This window comes from Alosa alosa, chromosome 7 (genome assembly GCF_017589495.1).
Source record: "Alosa alosa isolate M-15738 ecotype Scorff River chromosome 7, AALO_Geno_1.1, whole genome shotgun sequence".
In the NCBI taxonomy this organism is placed as follows: domain Eukaryota; kingdom Metazoa; phylum Chordata; class Actinopteri; order Clupeiformes; family Clupeidae; genus Alosa; species Alosa alosa.
Window position 1 is genome coordinate 7,823,358 of NC_063195.1, and position 24,895 is coordinate 7,848,252.

General features: G+C 40.7%; 1 protein-coding gene across 1 annotated transcript; it reads right to left on the minus strand.

Annotated features, from left to right (window-relative positions):
- Positions 1–3,641: 3,641 nt before the first annotated feature.
- Positions 3,642–22,639, minus strand: LOC125297294 (zinc finger protein 883-like). Its single transcript, XM_048247576.1, has 5 exons — positions 22,576–22,639; positions 21,235–21,342; positions 17,666–17,785; positions 17,425–17,517; positions 3,642–5,255 (listed from the first exon to the last, which is right to left on the minus strand). Exons 1-5 carry the CDS (start codon positions 22,610–22,612, stop codon positions 3,781–3,783), a joined length of 1,833 nt encoding a protein of 610 aa, XP_048103533.1. The 5' UTR covers positions 22,613–22,639; the 3' UTR covers positions 3,642–3,780.
- Between the last annotated feature and the right edge of the window lie 2,256 nt (positions 22,640–24,895).

The window sequence follows — 24,895 nt, forward strand, 5'->3', positions numbered from 1 at the left end:
TCGTCATGACAGCAGGCACCCCACTGCAGGGGCCATGACACCTTACACTGCACTATTACTCCAACTAGACTATTTCTGGGACAAGTATATCAGAATAACTCAGTCAGCTAACGTCATATAAAACGTAAGACACCACCGTCAGACTGATTTGAGCACATACACATTTTATTTACATCAACACAATAGTACATTACACATTTCCGTTCCCCCTTAGAAGAGCTTGTGTTCATTTTTCTTTTCTTGTTTTTAATTTGTGTACTGATTATCATTATTACAGTGCATGAAAATGCACTGTACTGTTCTTCCAAGGCATTTTATTATTATTATTCTTCTAACGCACTTAATGCAGCTTCAACCGTTTAACGTAGAAACTTCATTCAAACTATGTTACGTAGGTCTTACTTAGGACATGGGTGCTATGTATTTTTCATCTTTGTAACTTTTATACTTTTTAAACTATTAATTAAAAACTAATCAAAATTTCCCCATAGACTTAACATGGGCTGATGACATCACAATAGAGCCGTTAAGCAATTAGAATCCTATGGCTGCATCAACTGCCAGTCTCAGGCTTTAAGCATACAAACTGGCCCTATTAAGACTACACATCCTGTTCAACTGCTTCCTCTGCCAAAAACTGTTTCAAAATAAAAGTCCTCACTACAATATTTCACTGTTAAACAATTTAACCCTTTAAACTACTGAACTTTTTAACTGTTCAGCCATTGTAACTGTTACTTGTCATCAACTATGACTCCTACCCACTGTAGCTAGTTAGCATGGTTAGCATTGCTAACATTGTTAGCATTGTTAGCATTTTAAACAAAACTGCTAAAAATGATTAGCTAAGTTAGCTAAGTAACATGGTTAGCATAGTTAGCATGCTAGTTAGCATTTTTAAACAAAACTGCTAAAAATGATTAGCTAAGTAACATGGTTAGCATAATTAGCATGTTAGCATGCTAGTTAGCATTTTTAACAAAACTGCTAAAAATGATTAGCAAAGTTAGCTAAGTCACATGGTAAGCATACTTAACATGTTAGCATGCTAGTTAACATAGTTAGCATACCTACTAAAAATGATAAGCTAGGTTAGCTAAGTCACATGGTTAACATAGTGTTAGTTAGCATAACTACTAAAAATGAAAACATTAGCTAAGTTAACTAAGTTAAGTAACTTGGTTAACATTATTATCTTTGATAACATAGTTAGCATAACTGCTAGCAAACATTAGAGCCATTCCAACTGTCAGTTATCGTCAATTATCTACCTAAATAATTTAACCATTTAAATTATCCACCTATTTAACCGTTCAATCATTCCAACTATATTAAACCTTATCTACCAAGCAAATCATTTAACTATATAAACTATCCACTTATTTAACTGTTCAGTCATTCCAACTATATTAAACCTCATCTACCTGGCAACCAATATAGTTTGTTTTTACTCTGTATGATATTTGACATCATATTTTTTGCATTTTCATGCACTGTATTTCCTTCAGGAAATGCTTTTCTAGTTTTTCACTGTGTTAACATTGTGAAGCGAACATGGGTGCTTTGAAAGGCGCTATTTAACGAATAAAATGCATTATTATTATGTTCAATGCCAATAAAACACAATTCAGTTGTAGCCTCTCGCATTACCTGACCAACTTACACTTCGCAATACTTCAAACTAAAGTTTTACTCAAATATAACAGTAATAACTCAGCCAGCTGATGTCATAACACAATCTGTGAGGCGGGATCACACTGGCCAGCGGCAAGCGTCAGGTTTCCTATTATTCTGAATGGTTCAGCAGCGTCAGGTTTCCTATTGTTCTGTATGGTTCAGCAGCGGAAGGTTTCCTATTGTTCTGTATGGTTCAGCAGCGGAAGGTTTCCTATTGTTCTGTATGGTTCAGCAGCGTCAGGTTTCCTATTGTTCTGTATGGTTCAGCAGCATCAGGTTTCCAATTGTTCTGTATGGTTGAACAAGCTGAGCGTTGAACTTGGTTCAACTTTCAAAGTGCAATGTAAGCATATTCAATTGTCAGTTAAGGCAAACCAATTTTGTTACCATAGGAACAATATAGAACTTATTGCGGTTTGAGCATTTTGTTACGCTTGCCGCTTGCCAATGTGATTCCCTGCAAATGGTAATCTGTCATGAACAATGACATCAGTACATTATGACTATCAATTGACCTATCGCTAGACCCGCCCATCGAATGTGGATGAGCCAATGGCAGTCCAGTAGCTCCTCACATGTAGATAAAGTCCGACAGCTTCACCTTACGGCTCCATAGAAATGCATTGGAAGCCGTGATTTTTTTCCGGTTTTATGGGATTGTATAGTGATGTCAATGGAAAAGGGACGGCCAAACGACATGTGTGGGATTAACACAACACCGATACACAGAATAATGGCTTTCAATCTTGATTATGCTTTTTTGTTATTATGTTAGATTAAATGATCTCCTCCCAGCTCTCCCCTATTTTAAGCAAAGGATTAAGCTTACTCCTTAGCAAACCACAATGAAACAGTGCTCCACCACATCTATGAATTAAGCCAAACAGTTAACTTACTACGATAAACAAGATTGTTTATTGTTCTCAGCACTGCCAGCATTATGTATAAAATGATTGTCACTTAGAGGAGACTCGTAGACAACTAAGGTTAGCATAGTTAGCTAACCGCTGGTAACGTGCTAGCATCGCCTCGTCAGAAAAGCATGGGGCTGTGCACAGTAGTGTAACATTTATTCACCATAAATTAATAAAAGTTGAAGTCGCTCTGCAATGTAGACTATGTTTCCGTTTATTTGCAGTACCATGTTCCTTACATGACATGACCTGGTGCCCTAGCATGCAAGTCTATCTAGCACAGCTAGCTATTAATATCAGTGAGTCCCACTCGCCCCCCGTCTAAGTTTGTCACCCAACAAACCTAGATATTAATTTTTATACATGTGTTTCCATGGCATACTGGAGTTGTTCAACGGATTCTAAATGAAATCAGGTCCGTGGCTCTGTAAAAGAGCCTCTTAGGTTGTAACTTACAGACAGGCTTACAGCTACCATTGAAGTTCTAGTCAACTCCGGTCTTAGCTGTCGGACTTAGCAACAGTAACTAAGGGGGGTGGGACTTCGCGAAAGGTCAATTATAGCAGACTTTCTAACGAGGAGACACAGATCTCAAATCATCATCCATAGAAATGCATAGGGTTAGTTCATATAGCAGCAGTCATGAAGGGGCAAATGGCAGGTGTTTTTCAGTTAGCCTATTAGCTGTTTTGATACTCATTGAGTTCAATGCAAATCAAACCATCTAATGGGCTAACTGAAAAACACACCATGCCAATCTCTAGGTATGGTGAAGGGTATGTGATGATGTGGGGCTATTTTAATTCCAAAGACCAAGGGAACTTTATCAGGATGCATAGTATCCTGGATCCATGAAATAAGTAGCCTTTTAAAAAAAAAATATGCCTGCCTCTATGGAAATTTAACATAGGGGTCAAATACTTATTGTCCCTGTAATTTAAGGAAGAACATTTATTTATTTAGGATACATTCTTCATTCACTAAGAAAATTGGTTTCCTTAAAAAAGGTTGGATTTTTACTCATTTTTTAAATGAAGGCATTACGATCAATTTCTAACAGATGATTTTATATTCCTCTTTTTAGTCAACTTTAGCATGGGTTATACTGTACATGTTTCTTCTGATGTCTGGTGAGACTTGATTTACACCCAAAACTCTTCCCACACGCACTGCACTGATACGGCTTTTCTTATACATGTTTCTTCTGATGTCTGGTGAGACTTGATTTACAACCAAAACTCTTCCCACACGCACTGCACTGATACGGCTTTATTCCTGTGTGGCCCACTTGGTGTATTTTCAGCTCACAGTTTGTCATAAAGGCCTTTCCACATTCGGGACACTGATGTGTACTTTCACCTCTATGTCTCTTTTGATGTACATTGAATTGAGAGCTATATCTAAAATGCTTCCCACAGGTAGTACACAGAAATGCTTTCTCCCCAGTATGGACCCTCTGGTGTGTCTTCAGAGTACCGGGTTGTGTGAAGGCCTTTGCACACACAGAACACTTGTAGGGTTTTTCATGCGTGTGCGTCCTCTGATGTGAAGTAAGTTCTGTCTTACTTAAGAACCTATTTCCACACGTAGCACACAGATATGGCTTCTCCCCGGTATGGATCTTCTGGTGTTTGTTGAGATCTTTCTTCACCCTAAAGGCCTTTCCACATTCAGAACAACGATGTGGCTTTTCCTCCGTATGGCTCATCTCATGGTAGAGGAGATAGGACCTAGTCCTGAAACTCTTCCCGCACACAGTGCACTGATGTGGCCTTTGTCCCGTATGTATTTTCTCATGACCTGCTAGATGTGAGCTGGTCTTGAAGGCCTTCCCACATGCAGTGCACTGATAAGGCCTCTCCTCACTGTGAGCTATCTGGTGTCTCTTGAGCTCACAATCCTTCCTAAAGGCCTTTCCACATGCAGTGCACCGATGCTGCTTCGCTACATATGTGTGTGTGATCTCGTGAACATCACGTTGAGATCTACTCCTGAACGCCTTCCCACACGTGCTGCAACCGTATGGCTTTTCTCCCGTGTGTATTTTCGCATGGTCGGCGAGATGCGAGCTCCTCCGGAAACTCTTCCCACATGTGGTACAATGATAAGGTTTCTCTCCTGTGTGCATGATTTCATGCACGGCGCGTTGCAAGCTAGTCCTGAATGTCACCTGACATGTAGCACACTGATAAGGCTTTTGGCCAATATGTATTTTCTCATGCATGGCGAGTTTTGAGCGAATCCTAAAACCCTTCCCACATGTACTACATTCATAAGGCTTTCCCCCAGTGTGGACCTTCTCGTGTTTCTTGAGATGGCAAAGTTGACTAAAGGCTTTTCCACACTCAGAACACTGATGTGGCTTTTCTCCAGTATGTGTGATCTGATGGTTGGCGAGGTGGGAGCTGCACCTAAAGCTACTCCCACATGTACTACACTGGTAGGGCTTTTCTCCAGCGTGTGTTTGTCCATGACGTGCAAGAGCAGCAGGTTCAGGTGAAGTTTTGAACCACAAGGAGCCTTTATATTGTTTGTCCGGTATGTCCAAGCTGTGACTTAATTTCTGGTGTGAAGATTTGCTGGAATTGGAGTGACTGTGACATCTCACTCCGCTTCTCTTTTCCTCCGTGGTCCGTATTTTGTGAGGCTGAATCCTCGGAACATCTATAATGTTAGAAAATAATTGTCAAACAATGTCCTTTATCTGATCTGATCTATCTGGTATGCAAGCTGAGCAACAATTGAGGCTATATGCACTTAATGTGATTATGTCTCTGAGGATAAGTGTTTACCTTTAGACTAAATATAAACAGAGATACATACATTATCAGAAATAAAATAATGGCAGACAGTTTGAATGACAAAATGAATTCACCAGTTATTGTCTCCAGGTCACATATTCTATCCAATAAGGTTAAAGGAGTCATGTCATACAGTTTACATGCATTCTGTGTTATTTCCCAATATGGTCTTCGAGTAGGGAAAGCGAACGCACACCAAATGTAAGAATTTTCTTGAGGTGCTGGTCATGGGATACCTAGAGTATGCGGCCTACTTTTTTTCCAGAGCATTCCCCTATATTAGTGGTTCCCAAACTTTTAACAGGCATGTACCCCCTGAGACATTACGATCTTCCGGAGTACCCCCTGAGACATTATGATCTTCCGGAGTACCCCCAACACCACCAATTGCTAACAAGTTTTTTTTAAATTGTTTTATTAATATTTATTTTTTTATCAATTTTGTCGAGAATAGTGAATAGGATCATAAACATATGATACAAATCTCATCAATAGTCAACATATGATAGGCCTACAAATGTGCTGAATATAATGATTGTTTTAAATAGATCTGCACCTAATCTCACACACAATCGTCTTGTTGAATGCAGTGATCTTATCTGCTAGGTGCTTGTCTTTGCCTTGTAACTGGAGATTTAACTCATTGAGCTTTCCCAATATATCGCTAAGATAGGCCAGCTTCGTCAAGAAATGTTCATTAGTGAACGTGCTTGCAGATTAAAACATGCGCTCTTCCTCCAAGAAGAGGCGACTCGGAGCTCAAACACGCGACAGCACTTTACCTCGGGAAAGCCACCTTGCCTCGCTGTGAAACAGTACAGCCTTTTGTTCAGCTCCCATCTCCTCTCAAAGTGCGGAGAATAGACGCGCTTTTAAGGGCCGGGTCTTGATGAAATTCACCACTCTCACAACCTCGTTCAAAATCTCATTCAGATCGGGACTAACTAAGCTGCCTTGACACGAGTGCTTCCCTATGAATAACACAGTGCGTCCATTGCACATCGGGTGCTACCTGGGCCTAGGCTACAGATAATTTTTCTTTTTTTTTTTAAACTCCTGTTTTTCACGTCAGTTAGCGCCCCACCTGGCATGTCTCCACGACCCACAGTTTGAGAAACGCTGTTTTACCCTCTCTGTCTCCACTCTCGAATATTTTGTTAATGCTGAGAAAATAAGTTTTTAATGTGCAGTGCATGCGGAAGTTAAGTTATCAACGTGGGATAGAGAAAACGTTTGAAAAGGCATATGACTTAGATCTTTTTTCGCGTACCCCCTGAAATCAGTCCACGTACCCCCCCAGTTTGACAACCGTGGCCCTATATGATTTCATGAAGTCTGCATAATTTGGTGTTTAAAGGGGCAATGCCAGAGGACAATTTTTTCTTTCTGCTGCCTTTGAAATAAGATGTCAATATGACTAAGACAAGCACAGGGGTATTCACAGTGGACCGTTCCCGTCCTAAAGTGGTCATAGAAAGGAAATAGACCGTAGAACACAGGAAAATTACAACAAAGTTCTAATTGAAGTTCTGATTAGAAGGCATTAATAATCTTTTATCGATATGGACTAGGCCTACGCTATGGATGTCCTACGTTGTTCAATTCATCCCATTTTGTTTCAACTATGCACATTAGACACAATGTTTTATCTTGTCATGACAAGGATAGGCTGACAGTAAGCCTATACTTGTTTTTATGCTGGCAACAAAACAAAAGGGTTCACAAACGTTCTTATTTTTTCTAATGCATTTATTTCAATACCACCATGGCGACAAAGAGAAAGTAGTAGTCAATGATTCAAAATGTAAGCTGACTGTTGTCAAATTAAATAACAACAGTCAATAAAGTAAATTCAAGAGAAACTATCATTCGTCCATCATGCTGTTTCATTCTTCCAAACCAGGAGCTCAGCCAGAGGGACCGAGAACACCTTTTTAGGTCAGATGAAATTTTGGTCTTTTGATGCAGATCGTGGTCTGTGGCACATTTATCGCCTACAATTTTGGTTCGGATCAAACCGAAAAGTCTGAAGGTCCGGAACAAATGATGTAGGTGTGAAAGCCCCCTGAATCTCAATGTTTGTACCGTATATTCATGTTGACAGTACTCAAACATCACTTGCATCATGTTGCCTTGATAAAAAAAAACTCAGATTTAGTTGCCTTGATCTATGACCCCCATCATAACAAAAGGCAACCATTGGGGCTTCAAATGCCTAGATCATCTGAGAGAGAACAAACTATTTAGCTCTGTTGGATCTTGCAGAGTTGCTGGGGTGTGACTATTTTGAAAAGCTAAAGGTGAATAATTATCATACTACTGTTTTATTGTTCATATTTACTTTTCATATCTACAAATAAGCTATGCTAAAAAACACACAATATTTCATCTATGTATAATCTAATTTACTTTTGATTGGAAAAACGACCAATTACTGGTTTCACCTCTTTATTGATGAGATGCTGGAAATATTGGCCAGAGTGGTTGAAGAACCAATTCTTAAAGAGATTCAGTCCTCTGTGGCTATCGGGTTGGGGGTAGATGAGAGCATAGATGTGTTTCTGTTAAAAGGCAGCTGGATCTGCACATTCAGCATCAGTCAATTGAGGGGACAATAACTAACTAACTGGACTGGAGTATATATTTTATGTATTTTGTTATGTCCTTTTATTTTTCAGATATACGTCTTCAGCCAGATCCTGGACTTGGTCAATGTCAGTGATGGGGAAGGCTGTAACCATTGTAGCAGCAATAAAGGAAGTGCTGCACAAAAAGAATGTGCCAACTCATAAGCTCTATGTGCTAAGAATGGATGGAGCTGATGTAAAGATGCATGTATAAAGTAAGAACTGCACAAAATACATAAAAACTACACATTCTGAAAAATAGAATAGAATAATAAAAAAAAAATAGAATAATAAGACATAACACAGTGGGTGTCTTCATAACACAAGACATGCAGGCCTATTCGGTGGTTACAGACTCAGAATTCCTTTATATGATGAAAAAACTTGAGCCTTGCTATAATGTCCCCTCCCGCAAACACTTCAGTAGCAAAGTGCTGTGTGTATGAAGTTATCACGGAGGGACATCGAAAACAAACTGAAACACCATACTTTGCTCTATCTACTGATTGTTGACTGAAAGCTGCATCAGTCTTTAGGCCTTGAGGACTTAAAAGTAAAGGTGAGAATTTTTTTTTGACCTTTAACAACAATTCTGGTCATTATTGTGTGCTCCAGATGCAATGTGCACTATTATTAATCTTTTACACCACTACTAAAATATGTTTTAGCAAACACATTGCACACATGTTTGTTTACATTGCAAAATAACCTCAGTGCTGTCATGACATTTTTGTTGCACATACTGCTTTGTGGCTTCAGTATACAGTGGGCAGTGCTTCGACTTGGCCAGCTTCACTCGCGGTCCGTGCGTGGGATCACACGGTATCACACGACTTTAATTTGTATTTTTCCAGTGAGACGCTGCAACAACCCAAACAACCGGTAGATGGCTCAAGTGAGCAGGGTGTCTCGTAAAAAGAAATGGAGCCTGGAAAACCCTACACAGACTTCACTACAGACTTTAGCACACTGGTTTAGAAATAATTTAATAGCCAGAAATATGCCTGCCCTGCCCTAATAAAGAAATATTTGGTTAACTGCGAGTGAATCCTGTTTGCAGCCGTAGCAAAAACGCAGGACAAATTAAAACGCAGGACAAATGAAACATTCTGGTTTTCTCCGAGTGCAACGATGATAGACAGACATCATTTGGACAAAATATAGAGCATATTAACCATAGTTGCTCAGCCAAATGCCTTCCTGTTATGTCCTGTTATCACGGAGTTACAAGCGATAAAAACGATTTTTGATGGTCACAAGTTTACTTCATTAGCGGTTTATTTATTTTTTTGATTATTAAATCCCTGTGCACGGGGGCCGAAACAATGCATGCCAACTTTTTCTGTGTTTATCACGTATTTTAACTTTCCCCCGCTGTCTTGAGTTTTAATGTTTTCCCGTAGAATATCCCATATTTTAATACTCTCATAACAGCCCTGCCATCAATTTAATACTCTCATAACAGCCCTGTTGCGACCCCTTGCCCTTCCAACGAAACAGATGTCTTCAAATCATCGTTTTTCCTTGCTTGAAGGCGAACTTAGAGTGATGTTAACCTATTTAAGTTTAACAGCATGATTGTCGTGAGAGCACGATTCATTGGCGCTTGCATGTTCGGCCTTATGTCTACGTGCGCACCTGAGGCTACTCGGCTACAAGAGAAAGAATTTCCCCTGTCTGTATGTTCACTGCAAGTTGGCCTACCATAACTTACCAACTCTGCACTGTAGACCCTAACTGACTATTTATATTTTTCTGTGAAATAAGCAAATGTATTTGTTCAACTTTATGAAGCAGAATTACGTATAGGCTATTTGGAACATAATACATTTGACAAAGGACAGATGTATGTTGCTAGTGACAAAATATTAACTTTCAGTGTTTTACGATGTCTTTGTCATGGGGAAGTGTTTTTCCCCATGCATTTATTCTAGGTCACTGTCAGTGATTGACGCGAGAGAAGCGGGGTCTGTGTTGTGCTGCGTTAATTTATTTTCATTGGGCATACCTTGCCGTGCCGTCCACAGCTCTTCAGTTCTGACAAAGCAGGAAGCGCGTTTGTATGGTTATATTGCTTGACGGGGGGATCCCAAGCAGCTTTCAGCCATAAGGCTACTTTGAGAACATTTCAATTCACCCGACACTAATATTCAAAATGTTGAAAACTATTTCGGCATAGCCTATGAAGCAGTTTAATTAAATGGAATGTTAGTTGTAAACAAACAAAGCTACTTGGTGAGGCTTGGCCTCACAGATGCGCTCGTGCCTTAGATGGCAGGAAAAATCTTCACGATAGGCCTATTAACTAACCACCCGATTCACGTTGGCTAGGGGGAAGGGGGGCCATCAGACATTTGTGCCCAGTTAATCCGGCCCTGACCCCAACAAATCACACGTTCCCACCTCTGACAGCTTAAAAGAAGTCAAGAGGACTCCTTACTCACAGACCTATTCACAAACCTGTTTTGAAATCCTATGCAGCTACAGGAGCTTCCAATCGTGAGGAAGCAATTTTGCATTGTAGGCATAACGAACATGCAATAACGCCACCAACAACAACCAAAACTAGGCTAATCCTTGTCAACATGTAAATTAAATGTAACATTATTGTGAATCAAATTAAAATGTTCTCTTTTGCAAACGTAGGCATAGTAACAGAATAATTTAATAATGTTACAAAGATACTACATCAATCCATTATGTTTCATTAGGCTACTAGGCTGTTTTGCCTTGATTCATTTAGGCTAGGCCTTTTTATTCAGGGTCATTATTCACAAAGAATTTTAAGGCTTAAAGTAGCTCTAAATGGCTAATTTAGGAGCAACTCCTAAAATAATGGGCGTTTCACTCCTAACTTTAGGACTCCTAATTTTTTCACAAAAAGTAATTCACGAAGCATTTTAGACCTAAAAGTAGCACCTAAGTCTGGGACAGCTTAAGTCAAGAGGACTCCTAACTCACTAAGACCTATTCATAAACAGCTTTTTGTGGCATTTTACGTTATGATGTTTTGAAATGCGAGCCTATGCTAACAGGAGCTTCCAATCGCTGAGGGAACAATTTTGCATTCGCCACCAACAACAACCAAAACTACTCATTGTTAACATGTAAATGAAATGTAACGTTTCATTGTGAATCAAATTAAAATGTTCTCCTCTTTGCAAACATAGCCTAGGCATATGGTGACAGATTATTTTAATAATGTTGCAAAGGTAGGCTACTACATCAATCCATAGGCCTATGTTTCATTAGGCTACTAGGCTATTTGTTTTGCCTTACTCTTTATTCATTTAGGCTAGGCCTTTTATTCAGTTATTAATCATCTTCCGCCCTTCGCGCTACTACTTGTGTAGTGCACGATTCTCCGACCGGGTCACCTGTCACTCATCATCGGAAGAGAGGTGTTTGGAATTCCCGCGTTACAATCGTCAGCCAATCAAGGTGGTCACTTCAGTCAAGCTCGTGCATGAGTAATGACATCATCCATAGCCACGAAGACTCACTCCTAGTTTAGGAGCTGTCTGAAAGGCTTTGTGAATAACTTTTAAGACTCCAAGCTAAAACTCCAAGCTAAAATCTTTAAGTGCGATTTAGGAGTAGCCTACTCCTAGTAGTAAGATAAAAGCCTTTGTGAATAGCCTACGGCCTCAGTTATTCATCTTCCGTCCTTGTGTAGCACACACATTCTGAGACCTGTCACCTGTCACTCATCATCGTAAGGGAGGTGTTTGGAATCATGCCCGCGTTACAATCATCAGCCAATCAAGGTGGTCACGCTTGCCCATTTACCCAAATGAATGGTCGAATATTACTGATGATCATTGTTATTTAATAACATGTAGTGTGCGTAGGGTACCAAAAACATCTTGCTCGTAAAAAAGCATCACGCACATTCTGGCGGGTCTGTTATTTACTGTAGGCTGCGCAAACCACAGGCCTTTATTTTGGTCATTCATTCATTCATTCAACCTTTATTTATTCTCGGAGGGTCATTGAGGGAAGCCCTCATTTTCAATGAAGCCGATATTACAGAAGCGAAGCAAAGCGCTCCACAAACAAGACAACATTCGAGGCCTTCTGTTGAAGAATTTTATATAAAGCCTGCGCTAACAGTAATCCTCCTGCCCCTGATAGGCCTACCACAGCTGTGGATAGTGTGGAATGTTCAAGTAAAAACACAATCCAATGTGTGTCTCAATTGTCCCCCGCTGACCACCTCACACATTTCTCTAGATTTTGCAACGAACTTACATGACACAATGCCATAAAATATGCCAGTTTTAGGACACAGAATAATGTTTGTAATGATACCAGGTAGGCCTACGTTTAACAGTAACAAGTGTAATGAGCTATTCATTGTCAAAGGTGCATGGTGAAGTGAAATTCTTACTTTGGAAAACAAACATTTGCCGAGATCATCGCCGATCATCAGAATATTGCAACAGATTCTGTGTTCTGGACTGCAGGTAACTTGTTAAGCCAGTGGTTCTCAAACTTTTATTTCATTCCCCACTTTGATCAAGGGGCATGACTGATGATAGTGGAGATAACGTGTTATCCCGAGGCTTTTGCAAGTCAGCATCTTCGACGGTAGTCTATTAAAAATATAAGTTTTCGATGTCCCAAACAGAGAGCCATACTTTATTGTTTTTAACGATCTCTATGCTACTCACAAAAATGTAGGCATGGGGACATGATGAAGTAGGCTATCCAACTGTCTGTGTTAAATTATTGTGATTACGAGCCAGTGGTTTTCAAACATTATAAAGCATTGACTCGGACATCTAACTAAATGCAACAGGCTCATATCGTCCTCACATTCGCAAAATGAGGACCAGTATTTTGTCAAATTGCAAATAGCTATTCGTTTTAACGATTTTTTTTATGATAGTATGAAGTGCTTTTTGTATAGGCTACTATATTAATCTTGGAATATGGGAGGGAAGTGGCTGGCCTGCAGTCAGCCAAATATGAATGTAATTCTGCGGCATAAAGCAGATGTATTTGTTTATTGTACAGAAAAATAAAAATGACATGTCAAGCAGTCAATTGATTAAATTGCAGTCAAGAAGTAGGGCAAATTAAGACACTGTTTTGAAAAAATAATTTTGTACCTGGCTTTATCATATGTTCAGATCTATCTACCGAAAAATATATGCAAAAAAAGATATTTAATGAGATAATGCCTAATTTGCATAATTAAACATTCGAATTTCAAAAACTTGTAATACATTTTTTGTTCATACTTGTAAGTAATCAACTGAGGAAGTTTCATGGTGATGTCTATTATTTTAACATTTTACCCTATTCACCTGTAGTGTCTTGCCTTAAAGGTAGCCTAGCCTCCTGCTTTTTCAGAAAGGGCGGCAGTCAGGCTACTGACAGAGCGATGTACAGTGGCAGAGCGACGCACAGTGGCTGAAAGTGGTACTAAAGCTTCACGCAGCTTCACGCCTCGTAATGCGCGACTGAAGTGGCCATTTGAAAGCGATGCCCAATGTACCTACAGGAAGATGTACTACCACATTTAGCCCGGCTTTCTAGAATTTTCCGAAAAGAGACGGTCAACTTCCTGACCATCAAAGAGCAGGTACCTTTAACATGCATCTCATAATTGCAAAGCAGTACAACTAAATTGTAGGCTGTTAAATCAGCGCACATTACATTAAAAAAAAAAAAAAAACTGCTGAGTACTGTGCAACTGACTTCATCAGGATCCAGTTACCATGGCATGCCTGAAGCAACTGACTTCATCAGGATCCAGTTACTATACATGCCTGAAGCAACTGACCTTATCAGGATCCAGTTACTATGGCATGCCGGAAGCAACTGACCTAATCAGGATCCAGTTACTATGGCATGCCAGAAGCAACTGACCTAATCAGGATCCAGTTACTATGGCATGCCGGAAGATGCACAGCCCCCTAGCTCATTCTTGGCCCAACTGCATAGTGACCTTGACAACCCTGCAGGATTGGGTGCATTTAACATCATTGATGAGGAGGAGAGGGAGAGGAGAGGTAGAGGCCAGGAGAATCCCACAAGGGAGGTTATTTGGTCCCGGTAAAGGACACATTTGTTTTGAGTGTAAGTAGTATCAGTCTAAGAAAAATAAAACAAACGACAGAGCCAGTTTGATTAGTTTGATTGAAATGTTACTTCCACATGGAGTCAATAAATAAAACTTAAAGCTAAAAAATAATTTCCTTTGTGCCATGTTTAGGTAATGGAACCTTATATTGATGGCCTCCAGGTCAATCTTGATAGAAGGTTCCAAAACCTCAATATCATGGGAGCATTTCACATGCTGGGGCCCCAAGCAGTCAAGGAGGATGATTCCATCAACTTGGAAAACATCAAGACCCTGTCCACCAAACTCCTGCAGCAACCAGACAGTCATGCACTGCAAGAATGGTCATCTTTTAGGCAGCATATGCTGACTGGGTCATTCAAGGTAAATTAGACTCAACTTAAGTTCTTCAGAAACATGACTGAGGAACCCAGCTTAATCGTGTGTGTTGTAATGTTTCAGGATATGGACCAGCTTACCAGAATGAGCAAACTGGCATCTAACCTCGATGAGTGGTGTCAAATCTACCCCTCCCTGAGTAAACTGGCATCACAGCACCATCGAGTGGTCTCAAATCTAACCTTCCCACAGTAAACTGGCATCCCAGCTAGGCTTGGGTATCAAGTATCGACTGGAACCGGGACTAGCTTAGCGATTTTCCCGGAATCGTTCAAAAGTTTAAATTTCTATTCCTAGTTTCAATTCCCAGTCCGCCGACCGGAAGAAGAAACCGCTGAAGACCAACGAAGAAGTGTTTACATAACCGAGCGAGTTGAGCATGGATAGCGTGCGTCAGCGGTCCAAAGTGTGGCTTCACTTTTCTAAACAGAATCTCGGCAAAATGCAACACTTGCGACAAGATTGTTTCATGCATAGGAGGGTGCACGTCGAACATGATAAAGCACCTCCTCCGAGTTCATGGCGTATAAATAAATGTGTGCCCCGTCTTCACACAGGACCACTACCTCACCATGACCGCACACTACATAGAGGAGGGCAAAATGCAGCAAAAAGTGCTAAAAACAAAGGCTGTGTACAAAGCACAGACCGGTTGTGTTGTTGCAGAGGAAATCAGTGACGTTCTGTGACTGTTCTGTCAGAGTTTGGCATGTCTGATAAAACTGTAGCAGTCACTGTAGATAATGCTGCCAACATGGATGTGGCTATTAAGCGCCTGCGATTTGTGAAACTGGGCCGTTTCGCCCAAACACTTAATTTAGCAGCACAAAGTCTATACTCCCTAAATTCAGTGTCAGTGGGTGGCCAAGGTCCGAACCATTGTTGTGTGGATGAAGAGATGCTCTATGGCCAAGGTGGTTCTCGGAGAGAAGGAAGAGCTTCTACGTAAGACCCACAAAGTTCACTTTATTTAATTGTTGTGCATTGACACATAATGACTTTATATGTCTGATCTATCTTATTATTTATGAGCTCTGCAGAGTAGTACTACAGTATTTGAATCCAATTTTACAAAAGTATTGTTTGTCTCCTAGAATGAAAAGCATCTGTTACATAATATCATAACTTAAAATTGAAGTTCTTGTTTTTATCAGAGCTGCCCTGACACTCACTCCTACTTGATGTGAACACGTTGGAACTCTCTGTACCTAATGCAGGAGAGATTCACAGAGCAGTACCCTGCAATTCTAGCAGCCAGCTTGGATCAACGGCTGAGATCACTGATATGGATAGAGACAGGTAGAGATAGATAGACAAGGAAACCTGATGAAGGTGCTCTACACCTCAACACTCTGCCTATTCTCCGAAAAAGAGTCCCACATGCGGACAGATTCTGCCTACCCTCAAAACGCTTGAGGCACACCTGGCTGTAAAAGAGGGAGACACAGTCTTTGTGTCAAACCTTAAAAAAACAGGTTTGGGCAAACCTATCCAAGCGCTACCAGGTAAGTGACTGAGGCAGGGCACCTGGAAAGAAATTGCTGTAGAATAGAAATATCCTGTGGCTTGTTAAAACATTTAAAGAACATGTGTTTTGCAGAATGATGAGATCAGGAACTTTCTCCAAGTGGCCACTGTGTTGCAACCACGCTTTAAACATAAATTGGATGATGACGACACCATCTGGGACCAGATTCAGAGAAAGCTGATTGAACAGGTAAAATGTCATTCATGCACAACTGTCCTTTTCAGCTATTAAAATCTAAGATCTAAATGGCAATTATGTCAACCGAGGAAGACTGTGGAGTTGATGGGGACAACATGGAGTCTGAGAATGAGGATGAGCAGGAGAGTAAGTGTACGATTTAAATAACGATCATGCCTTTAATGGAGGTTTTCCCTTTTTTTAGGGATAATACTGATGAATCTTTTGATTTGTTTTTTTCAGCAACAGCCTCCCTGCAAACTGCCCAGGAAGACTCCACTAGAGGAGCTGTTCACTGAGGAAGAGGCACAGAACATAGTGTCACATCAGAGCTCCATGTAAAAGAATGCCTCTTAAAAGAATCGGAATCGAGAATCGTTAGGAACCAGAATCGAAACAAGGAACAATGAAAATGATGACCCTCATCTATAATGATTTCCCGACTTTTTCTCCTGAGGAAATCTTCATCCTCACAGCCACGACAAGCCGGAGATCCTGCACAGTGCTGGAATACTTTAAGTCCTGTTAATTATTTATTCGTAACTATTTTGAGAGTAGCCCATCATTAACCTATTATAGACCCTTTCAACAATAAAAACAAAAACAATGCTTGAACGTTCTATTTGGTTCCCAATCTACTTCCTCTGCATTTAGATAACATATGGAATGTTAAAACGGAAGCATTGTGGGGCCAACTATGATGCTGATAATGGAACTCTCTTGAAAGGGTCTACAGCTTTTTAGAACGCTGCAGAAGTTCACAATTTCCATTCAAATGAACAGGCTCTCCATGTTCGGAGGTCCGATATTTTATAGCCTATAACTATACAGTGTTGAAGCAGAGCGAACAAATGACGTAGCTCTATCTTGGTCATTAGTATAGCAATCAAGAATAGTAGCAGTAGTAATCAAGAATGTTTGCTATAATGACAAAAACATGACAGTGCAACAGGTTCTGAGCGATGAGCCAGGGTGCTAATTTCGAGCCCTGGGCAGCAGCATTAATGCCGTATTGAAACCCTTTTCTTTAGTGGCCCATTTTGTCTTATTTTCTTTCAGTGGCCACTACAGGCAAAAAAGGGACCTGCACACTTTGACTCAGTATAACAACAAACAAGGACATATCATATTACATCAAAAAAAAAAGAGGGCAAAATTGGCCTTCCGCAGCATGAGGCATGTAAAGCACTAGCAGCTTACAGTTACAATACAAAACTCTTCACGAACTTACGCAACAGAGACGGGTCAATGGCGTCATATTCTCCTAAATCAGATTCTTCTTTGCCTACAGTCGGTGAACAATTTTCTTCTTTGCAGGTCAAGGCTGTATCGATTTCAAACAAGATATCACTTAGGCAAGATAATAATAGATTGAAAAAAAAAAAAAAAAAAAAAAAGGGTAGCCTATTTTCAAAAATATTTTTGAGACAAGAAATGTTCCTTTGGTGGTGATATTTGCATTGCAGGCTTACCGTCAAGGTCTAGTCTCGGCGTGGCTTTCACTTCCTGAACCACAGTCACATACTCATAAAGGACATCAGATTCTTCTTTCTTTTCAGTTTGTGAATAATTTTCTTCTTTGCAGGCTAAGGCTGCCAATAGGAAAACAAAAATTTTAATGAGATGAGATTTCATCTTACCCTGGGAATCCAGAGTTCTCGAGGTAGCACAATTTCAATTTGCTCAACAAGTCACTCGCTGGCAAAGAGTAATGATGCACGTTACTTTTGTCCCTTGTATCGCGAGGAACCAATCACATCGGTGTATCTGATATAGGCAGACCAGAGGCGAGCTAATCAGATGACAGTCATAGTGTTATCCTATTGCGTCGAAGTCTGGAATCAGTCAATAAACATTGGTTGTATAGTGTTAGCCAATTGCGTGCAGTGAGATTTTCAAATGTAAACTTGGTGCTGCCCCTCAAGCTGGGCCATTACATTATTCATGGCCAGACCCTTAATCTTTCGGATTTGGGTCTGGAATCTCCAGGCTAATCTCACTTGTAAACTCCTATAGAACAATTAGGACAAATAAGGCTAAATAGAGCAGATTGAGGGAAAAAAAACCTTATTTGGATACCCTAAGTTAAATTTAAATTAGACTTGGGCTGAAACAAGATGAGGCTATTTTACAGCCTGCTTTCAGCTCAGATCTCAAAATAGAAACAGGAGATCTCAGCTCACTAGAGGCAAACTTCTCATTGTTGCCAGAACCAAAGTCCTTATTGGCCATATTGCAATGCTTTTTGGGCACTTATCGGGCATCTACTTCGGCAGAAATGCGCGTGCGCAAGGCTACACGACACCAATCTTGCTCCAGCAACGAGATCACGACACGATTGGAATTATGTCTTCACATTACACCACATGATTGGCTCAATGTATTCACGTGTCGACGTTTTGCCGCGGAAGGGGTGTGATATGTGTAGACAACGGCCATATTGGCGTTACAAACTAACCCCATGCATTTCTATGGAGGATTTTTTGAGTGCTGTGTCTCTCTGCCAGAACTTTGCTGGAAGTTTGCCTCTAGCGGCCAACATTGGCAAACTTCTGGCAATATTTTCTAGTAAACTTATTTGTTTGTCACAAATCACCCACACGTTTGCTGCGTGCAAACATTTTATTTTTGTAAGGGAGATCTTAACTTATTTATTTATTGTGAGACCAAACATTTTGGTTTTTGGTGGTGATGTGTGCATTTCAAACATACATTCATGATCCAGTCCAGGCTTTTCTTCCATTTCCTTAAAGGAACACGCCACCCAATGTCAGTAGTACCTTAACTTTCACGAGTTGAGTCACACCTCTCCCGTGTCGGTACGTGCACTCAAACGCTCTGGTGCGCGGCTGGACTGTGTTAGCATGTTGCTATGCTAGCAGGCTTTGCCGTAACTAGCCGTAGAAGTAATCAAAAACATCCACGTTTTCCCGACTTAAATACAGTTGCACGCAGTAGTTGATAGAAATGTCTACGCCACGCAACATGAAACGCGGGCGATTTTCCAGCGAATAAACAGGAGAACTACAATGTGTGGCGCAATAGCACTTGGGAGTACTTCGACCTAGCGTAGTAGTATTGTTAACACCTAATTGTAGATCCTATCCACCACAGAGTTTAGAATCCATACTGGATCGACCCTCAGCCTCTCCCTCCCCTCTGAGCGAGAGAGTGGCACACACACTAGAGATGCGCTGATGGGCTATTATTTCAACCATAACTGCATAGCAAAACTTATCATCCATCAGCACCAACGTTTTTTGACCAATTTTCAAAACCGCACCCGCCCACCATCTGCTGGTTGTTTTAATGTAGGCTATATGGGTGATGCAGCGCTGCTGACGTGAGGCTAGAAAGCCCTTGCCGGTTCTAGAAAGACTGATCCAATGCAGCAAATATATTAAAAGGCTAAAGTCGTACATTGGCTATGTTGTAGCCTATCCCTAGAATATCAGCAGCAAACTCAGTCTCGCAAAACAGTCTCCAAATAAAACGCACATCGGCCTGTTGCCTATTCTGCCAGCTTGTGACAATATATCGTCCAAAATGCTTGATTGCATTGCATTCTCTACATTTTTAGCTAAATTTTCATGTACCACATCAGCATTTTTGTTCAGTGAGTCTTTTGGAGATTATGATCGATCGTCTATTGAATGGAGTTGCGTCTGCGTGTATACGACGGTGTCCACTAAGCATACCATGCTTATTTCGACCCTCTGCCCAACATAGCTTGGAGGTTGCAGTGGTAATCGTGATGATAGTGTCCGTAATGGACGTGGTACAGACAGCAGGGCTAGTAGAAATAGGGCTCTAAACTACAAAGTCTCCCGCAATATGTTGCGAACTTCTGGGTACTCAGATTACCTAGCCTGGCTAGCGCCACCACTTCTCAATGAGACGTGGTCTGGGAACCAAACGTTAATTTTCTCGTATTTGAAAAAAATGCCCAGATCCGTTTATTGGGTGCCACGGATGTCTATCAAATGCGCCTGTGCATAGCTCATCATCGCCTTGCTTTCCCCTGTTCTGTGATTGGTTCCCTATCTCAGGCTTAAAATTTGCTCCATGGTCTCCAGGCTGCCTTAGCAGCGTGAATCAAATCGCGCGCAAGGCAGCATGGGAACACCCAGGCTACAGATTACCCGCGATAGGAACTGATTTGACCAGAATACTTTATTGTAGGCCTTGTGGTTTAGAAACCATATACATCTTAGGTGTTTTCCTGTTAATTTGTTATGTGGGTAATATGAAAAAAGGAAAGTAAACCTGCTCAAATATGTTCATCCAGTATTTACTGAAAGGTGCATAATTTGAGGTGCTTGCCATCCAGTGGCAAATTAGATGGGTAAATTTACCCCTTCATAAACTTTTGTTTTACTCAAAGATTTTACATTTACAGTAGGACTTTATCTCTGACCACTTTCAAGCCATGGCCTTTTGAAATTTTGATATAAAAAAATCCAATGGTGTTGCTTTTCTTAACCCTGACGCCCTAGTTTGCCAGGTTTAAAAAAAGTTATGAGAGGAAAATATTTTTTATTTGGTGTGAAACACACACATACCTGTTTTATGCTTTTCATTTGTTTTATAATTTGTATTAATATTTATTTTATCATTATTTTATTTATAAGCTAAGGTTGCTAGCACAGGTGTCTAAAACTAGATAAAAACACTTGCACTTTCTGTTCGCAGTTTTGTGTGGTATTTGAAAAAAGAACATTGCATTTTCAGAAATAGCCAGCCCTCTAATCAGATGACGTTGGCATAATTTGCCCCCAGCTCATTTGAGACCCCTGACCTAGCGCCTGTGAGCGGAAAAACCACCCTTGCAACTGTGGGCCGGCGGGCCGATGGCCTCAGTGTCAGGAAGTATAATGAGTGTAACAAATTGCTTTACTGCATTCAAATACACATACACACCAGGCACCGGCTAGAAAAAGGTAGCGATTGAGTTTCTCAGACATTCGTCATGACAGAGCCAGCGAGAAAGAAGCAAAAACCGAGAAAACAGTAAGGAATATGCCAATACTGCATAGTTTACCTTTAAGCACTGCAGGGTACTCTTGAATGACATCAGTCCCTTCTTCCTCACTCCGCTTCACTGACAGTTGTAATGGTTCAATACATACAGATATTTCAGATGACAGTTCTGCAAAATAAAACTTTCTTTCAGTGCAACTTGCAAACAAACATTCTTTACGAGAGAAAGCTGCGTGGCTGCGTGGGTAAAAAAAAAAGTGCAGCTCAAAGAAAGTGATTGAATTGAAAAAAATATTTTTTAATTATTTAAATAGAACAACATAGAACATTATTGTCAAGCGGCTGGTTTTGATTTTGTGTCGGCCGGCCAAAGATTAGTCAATGTATGTGAAGTTTGCATTATTGTATTTTTATAGTCATAGTTAATATTGTAATGATCTGAGCCTAGCTGTTGATGACTGTGCTCCCATGATGCTGTTCGGTTGATGTGTTATGTTGAATGTTAATGTTAACCATGCAAGGTTGTGCGTCCTGACTGTCGTGTTTATGTTTATAGTTGATTACAGTGTTCATAACCGGGTCTAACTAGTGTGTGTTGTAGATACAGCCTCACATAGATGTTTAGTGCTGGAGCATAAGGGCCAGGTCTGGCCTGGCATTATGCGTTCGTGTGTTTTGGTGCGTAACCAATAAAGACCTTTCTAAAACAACTTTGCAAGATTGTTACAATATGTTATAATAAGCAAAGCTATTGGACTGCTCAATCCATGCACTGTTAATTTTGCAGTAACACCATTGCACATGCTCTAGCACCTTATCATGGCCATTGCATCACATGGTCAGCCCATACCAGACCTTTGTAATCTGTTTAACTCTTAACATTTCTGTGATATGAGTAATTTTATGTGATGTTTATGTTGTGTTATGGTTGTCTACGCTACTGGTTGCCTAAAATGTCTTTCGTGATGAAATCTCTCTCCTCCTCAAAGATAAACAGAGTATATGAATCGAGACTAAGGCAACAAATCGTGTGCTTTTCTGTGAATCAACCACGAGTCCATGGCCATTGACTTGGCTACAAACAATATGTTTCACAAACTGTCGACTCCTTTTGCCGTGATCGAGCCACATTCAGCCGCTTAAACAAATTACTGCTACTTGAGTCGAGGGGAACTCTGTTCATCGGTAGCCTACAAAGAAGATGGGTTGTCACGTTTTGCATACGTAGAGTGGCAGTGGGCAGGTAACTTTGGCCAATAACGTTAGTCCTCTTTGATGTTAGACTAGTCGTGTTGTGTTACCCTACAACAGCACGCTCACAGCAACCGCATTTAAACTTGCAGTCACAACACATTGACAGTTAACTAAATGATCATTTATGTAAAATATCGACTTCACTTACGTTGGCGGGTAAAATCAGCTTCAAATTGTGTATCCATCCTACCGTTCTTGTTCTTCTTTTTTGTCTTCCTTGGCGGTTGGCAAAAAACGTATAGTGCTTTACCGCCATCTACTGCATGGGAGTGAGGTTGGTTTAAAAACAACCTACGGATCCTATGGATGATGACGTCTGGCAACAATTGTTTGGTATGGTACCTTGCACACATTTATCCACTATGGAAAGCTTTGGCCCTTTTTTTAAAGAAAATGAAAAAAAAAAAAATACAAACTCCAGAGTATATTTTATTTTTAGAGATTCTCTAAAGACGTACCAAAACTCGGTTAAGTCAGCTAGAACAGAGTATTAGGCCTACTCTAAGTTGATTGCCAAAAAATCTCATGATCTGTGTTGATTTCTTGATGATTTATAGGAGAAAAAAGAGAATCACTGATTATTAATATTATTCAAATTTGTTTGCAAAGAAACATGTCAGCACAGTAGCCTACTTGCAGCACCCAGGGATAAATGACTGTTGAAGTAGGCCTACACTACAGTGTCATGCTTCTTAAAAACTCACCCGTGTGTAGTTAGCAAAGCTCTGCCAGGCCAAGCTGGAACCTGAGTCTAGGGCCCCTCTTGTTTCAAGGATACAAGGATACAAGGAAGCTTATTGTCACATGCATATAGTTACTGGAAGTAAGAAATGCAGTGAAATTATGTCTGGTGTCAGCCTATTTGTGCATTAATGGATGGGGTGCAGTAGAAGAGGGAGAGGGGTTTAGATTAAGTGGCAAGGGCTGCATAAGAAGGGGGGGGGGGATTGGGATTGGGGGGGCGGGGGCACCAACAAGGAGCAAAGAGGGCAATATGTGTGTTGGAGAAGCTTCCTCATGAGACAATGTGCTGTGTACTGGGGGCAGTGTACTGCAAGTATGGTGAAGGGACTTACTATTGCAAGCAGAGTACTGTATGTATGATGTATGTAAGTAATGACATTGAAGATGTGTGTGTGGGCGGGAGGGGAGTGGAGCAGTGACTGTGTGTGTGTGTGTGGGTAGGTGGGGGCAGTGTGCTGTAAGTATGTAGAGGATGTGTGTTGGAGAAGATCCTGAAGACAATGTGCTGTGTATGTAGGGAGGGGGGGCAGTGCGCAGCAAGTATGTAGAGGAGGCTTACTGTAGCAAGCAGTGTGCTGTATGTATGTGAGGTGATGACAGTGATGATGTAAGTGTGTGTGTTTTTGTGTGTGTGTTGGGGATGGGGATGGGGATGGGGGGGGGCAGAAAGGCTAGGCAATCAAGGACATGGGTAGATGGAGGAGAAATCAAAAAGAATAAATAAAAAGTTCTATGGAGATGTGCAAAAGTTGGAGAAAGTCAGATGTGTGTGTGTGTGTGTGTGTGTTTTGATGTGTGATGAAATAAGAAAATAAATAAAAGGTCTGTAGCATAGGGTAAGGGATGTAAAAGTGCTAAAAGTCTTGTAGGTGTTGGGAAATGTTTGAGAGTGCTGAGGAGTGAATGTGTGCAAAGTCAGTATAGTGTGAGTTCAGAGTTCGGATGGCCTGGAGATAAAAACTTCTCCTGAGTCTCTCAGTTCTGGCTTTGTGACTACATAGGCGTCTTCTTGATTTCAGCGGTAGGAATAATCCATTGTTAGGATGAGAAGAGTCCTTCAGAATCTTTTGGGCTCTTAGGAGTACTCTTCTGGAATAGATATCTTGTAGAGCAGGGGAGTTGAGTTCTTATAGATACGTTCAGCTGGGCACTACTCTCTGCAGAGTACTACAATCTCTAACTGTGGAGTTCCCATACCAGGTGATGATGCTACCAGTTAGAACACTCTCAACCACTGAAGTGTAGAAGGCCTTCATGATAGATGTAGAAACTTTGATTTTCCTTAGCTGACGAAGGAAGTAGAGTCGTTGTCTGGACTTCTTCAGAACATATTGAGTGTTAACAGTCCATGTTAAGTCTTCAGTAATGTGGACACCAAGGTATTTAAAACTTGTGACTCTCTCTACAGGTTGCCCGCTGATCATTAGTGGGGTGTAACTGTAGTTCTGCTGCTGCCTTCTGTAATCCACTACCATTTCCTTGATATTCAGTGTCAAGCTGTTAGATTGACACCACTGTGCCACCTCATCAACCTGATCCAAGTAGAGCTGTTCATTGTTGTTACTAATCAGGCCCAAGATCACTATGTCATCTGCAAACTTGATGATGGAGGTATGACTACTGTTGGCTTTGCAGTCATGTGTGTAGATGTTGTACAGCAGTGGACTCAAAAACACAGCCTTGGGAGCACCCCGTGCTGATGGTTAATGAGTCAGATGTCAGAC

Excerpts from the sequence above, each read along its gene's own strand:
- LOC125297294 (XM_048247576.1), bottom strand. The coding sequence starts at position 22,612 with ATGGATACACAATTTGAAGCTGATTTTACCCGCCAAC. Across the intron at positions 17,786-21,234 it reads GTACCCTGCAGTGCTTAAAG|CCTTAGCCTGCAAAGAAGAA; the intron begins GTAAACTATGCA and ends TCCTATTGGCAG. Across the intron at positions 5,256-17,424 it reads CATTGACCCGTCTCTGTTGC|ATGTTCCGAGGATTCAGCCT; the intron begins GTAAGTTCGTGA and ends CTAACATTATAG.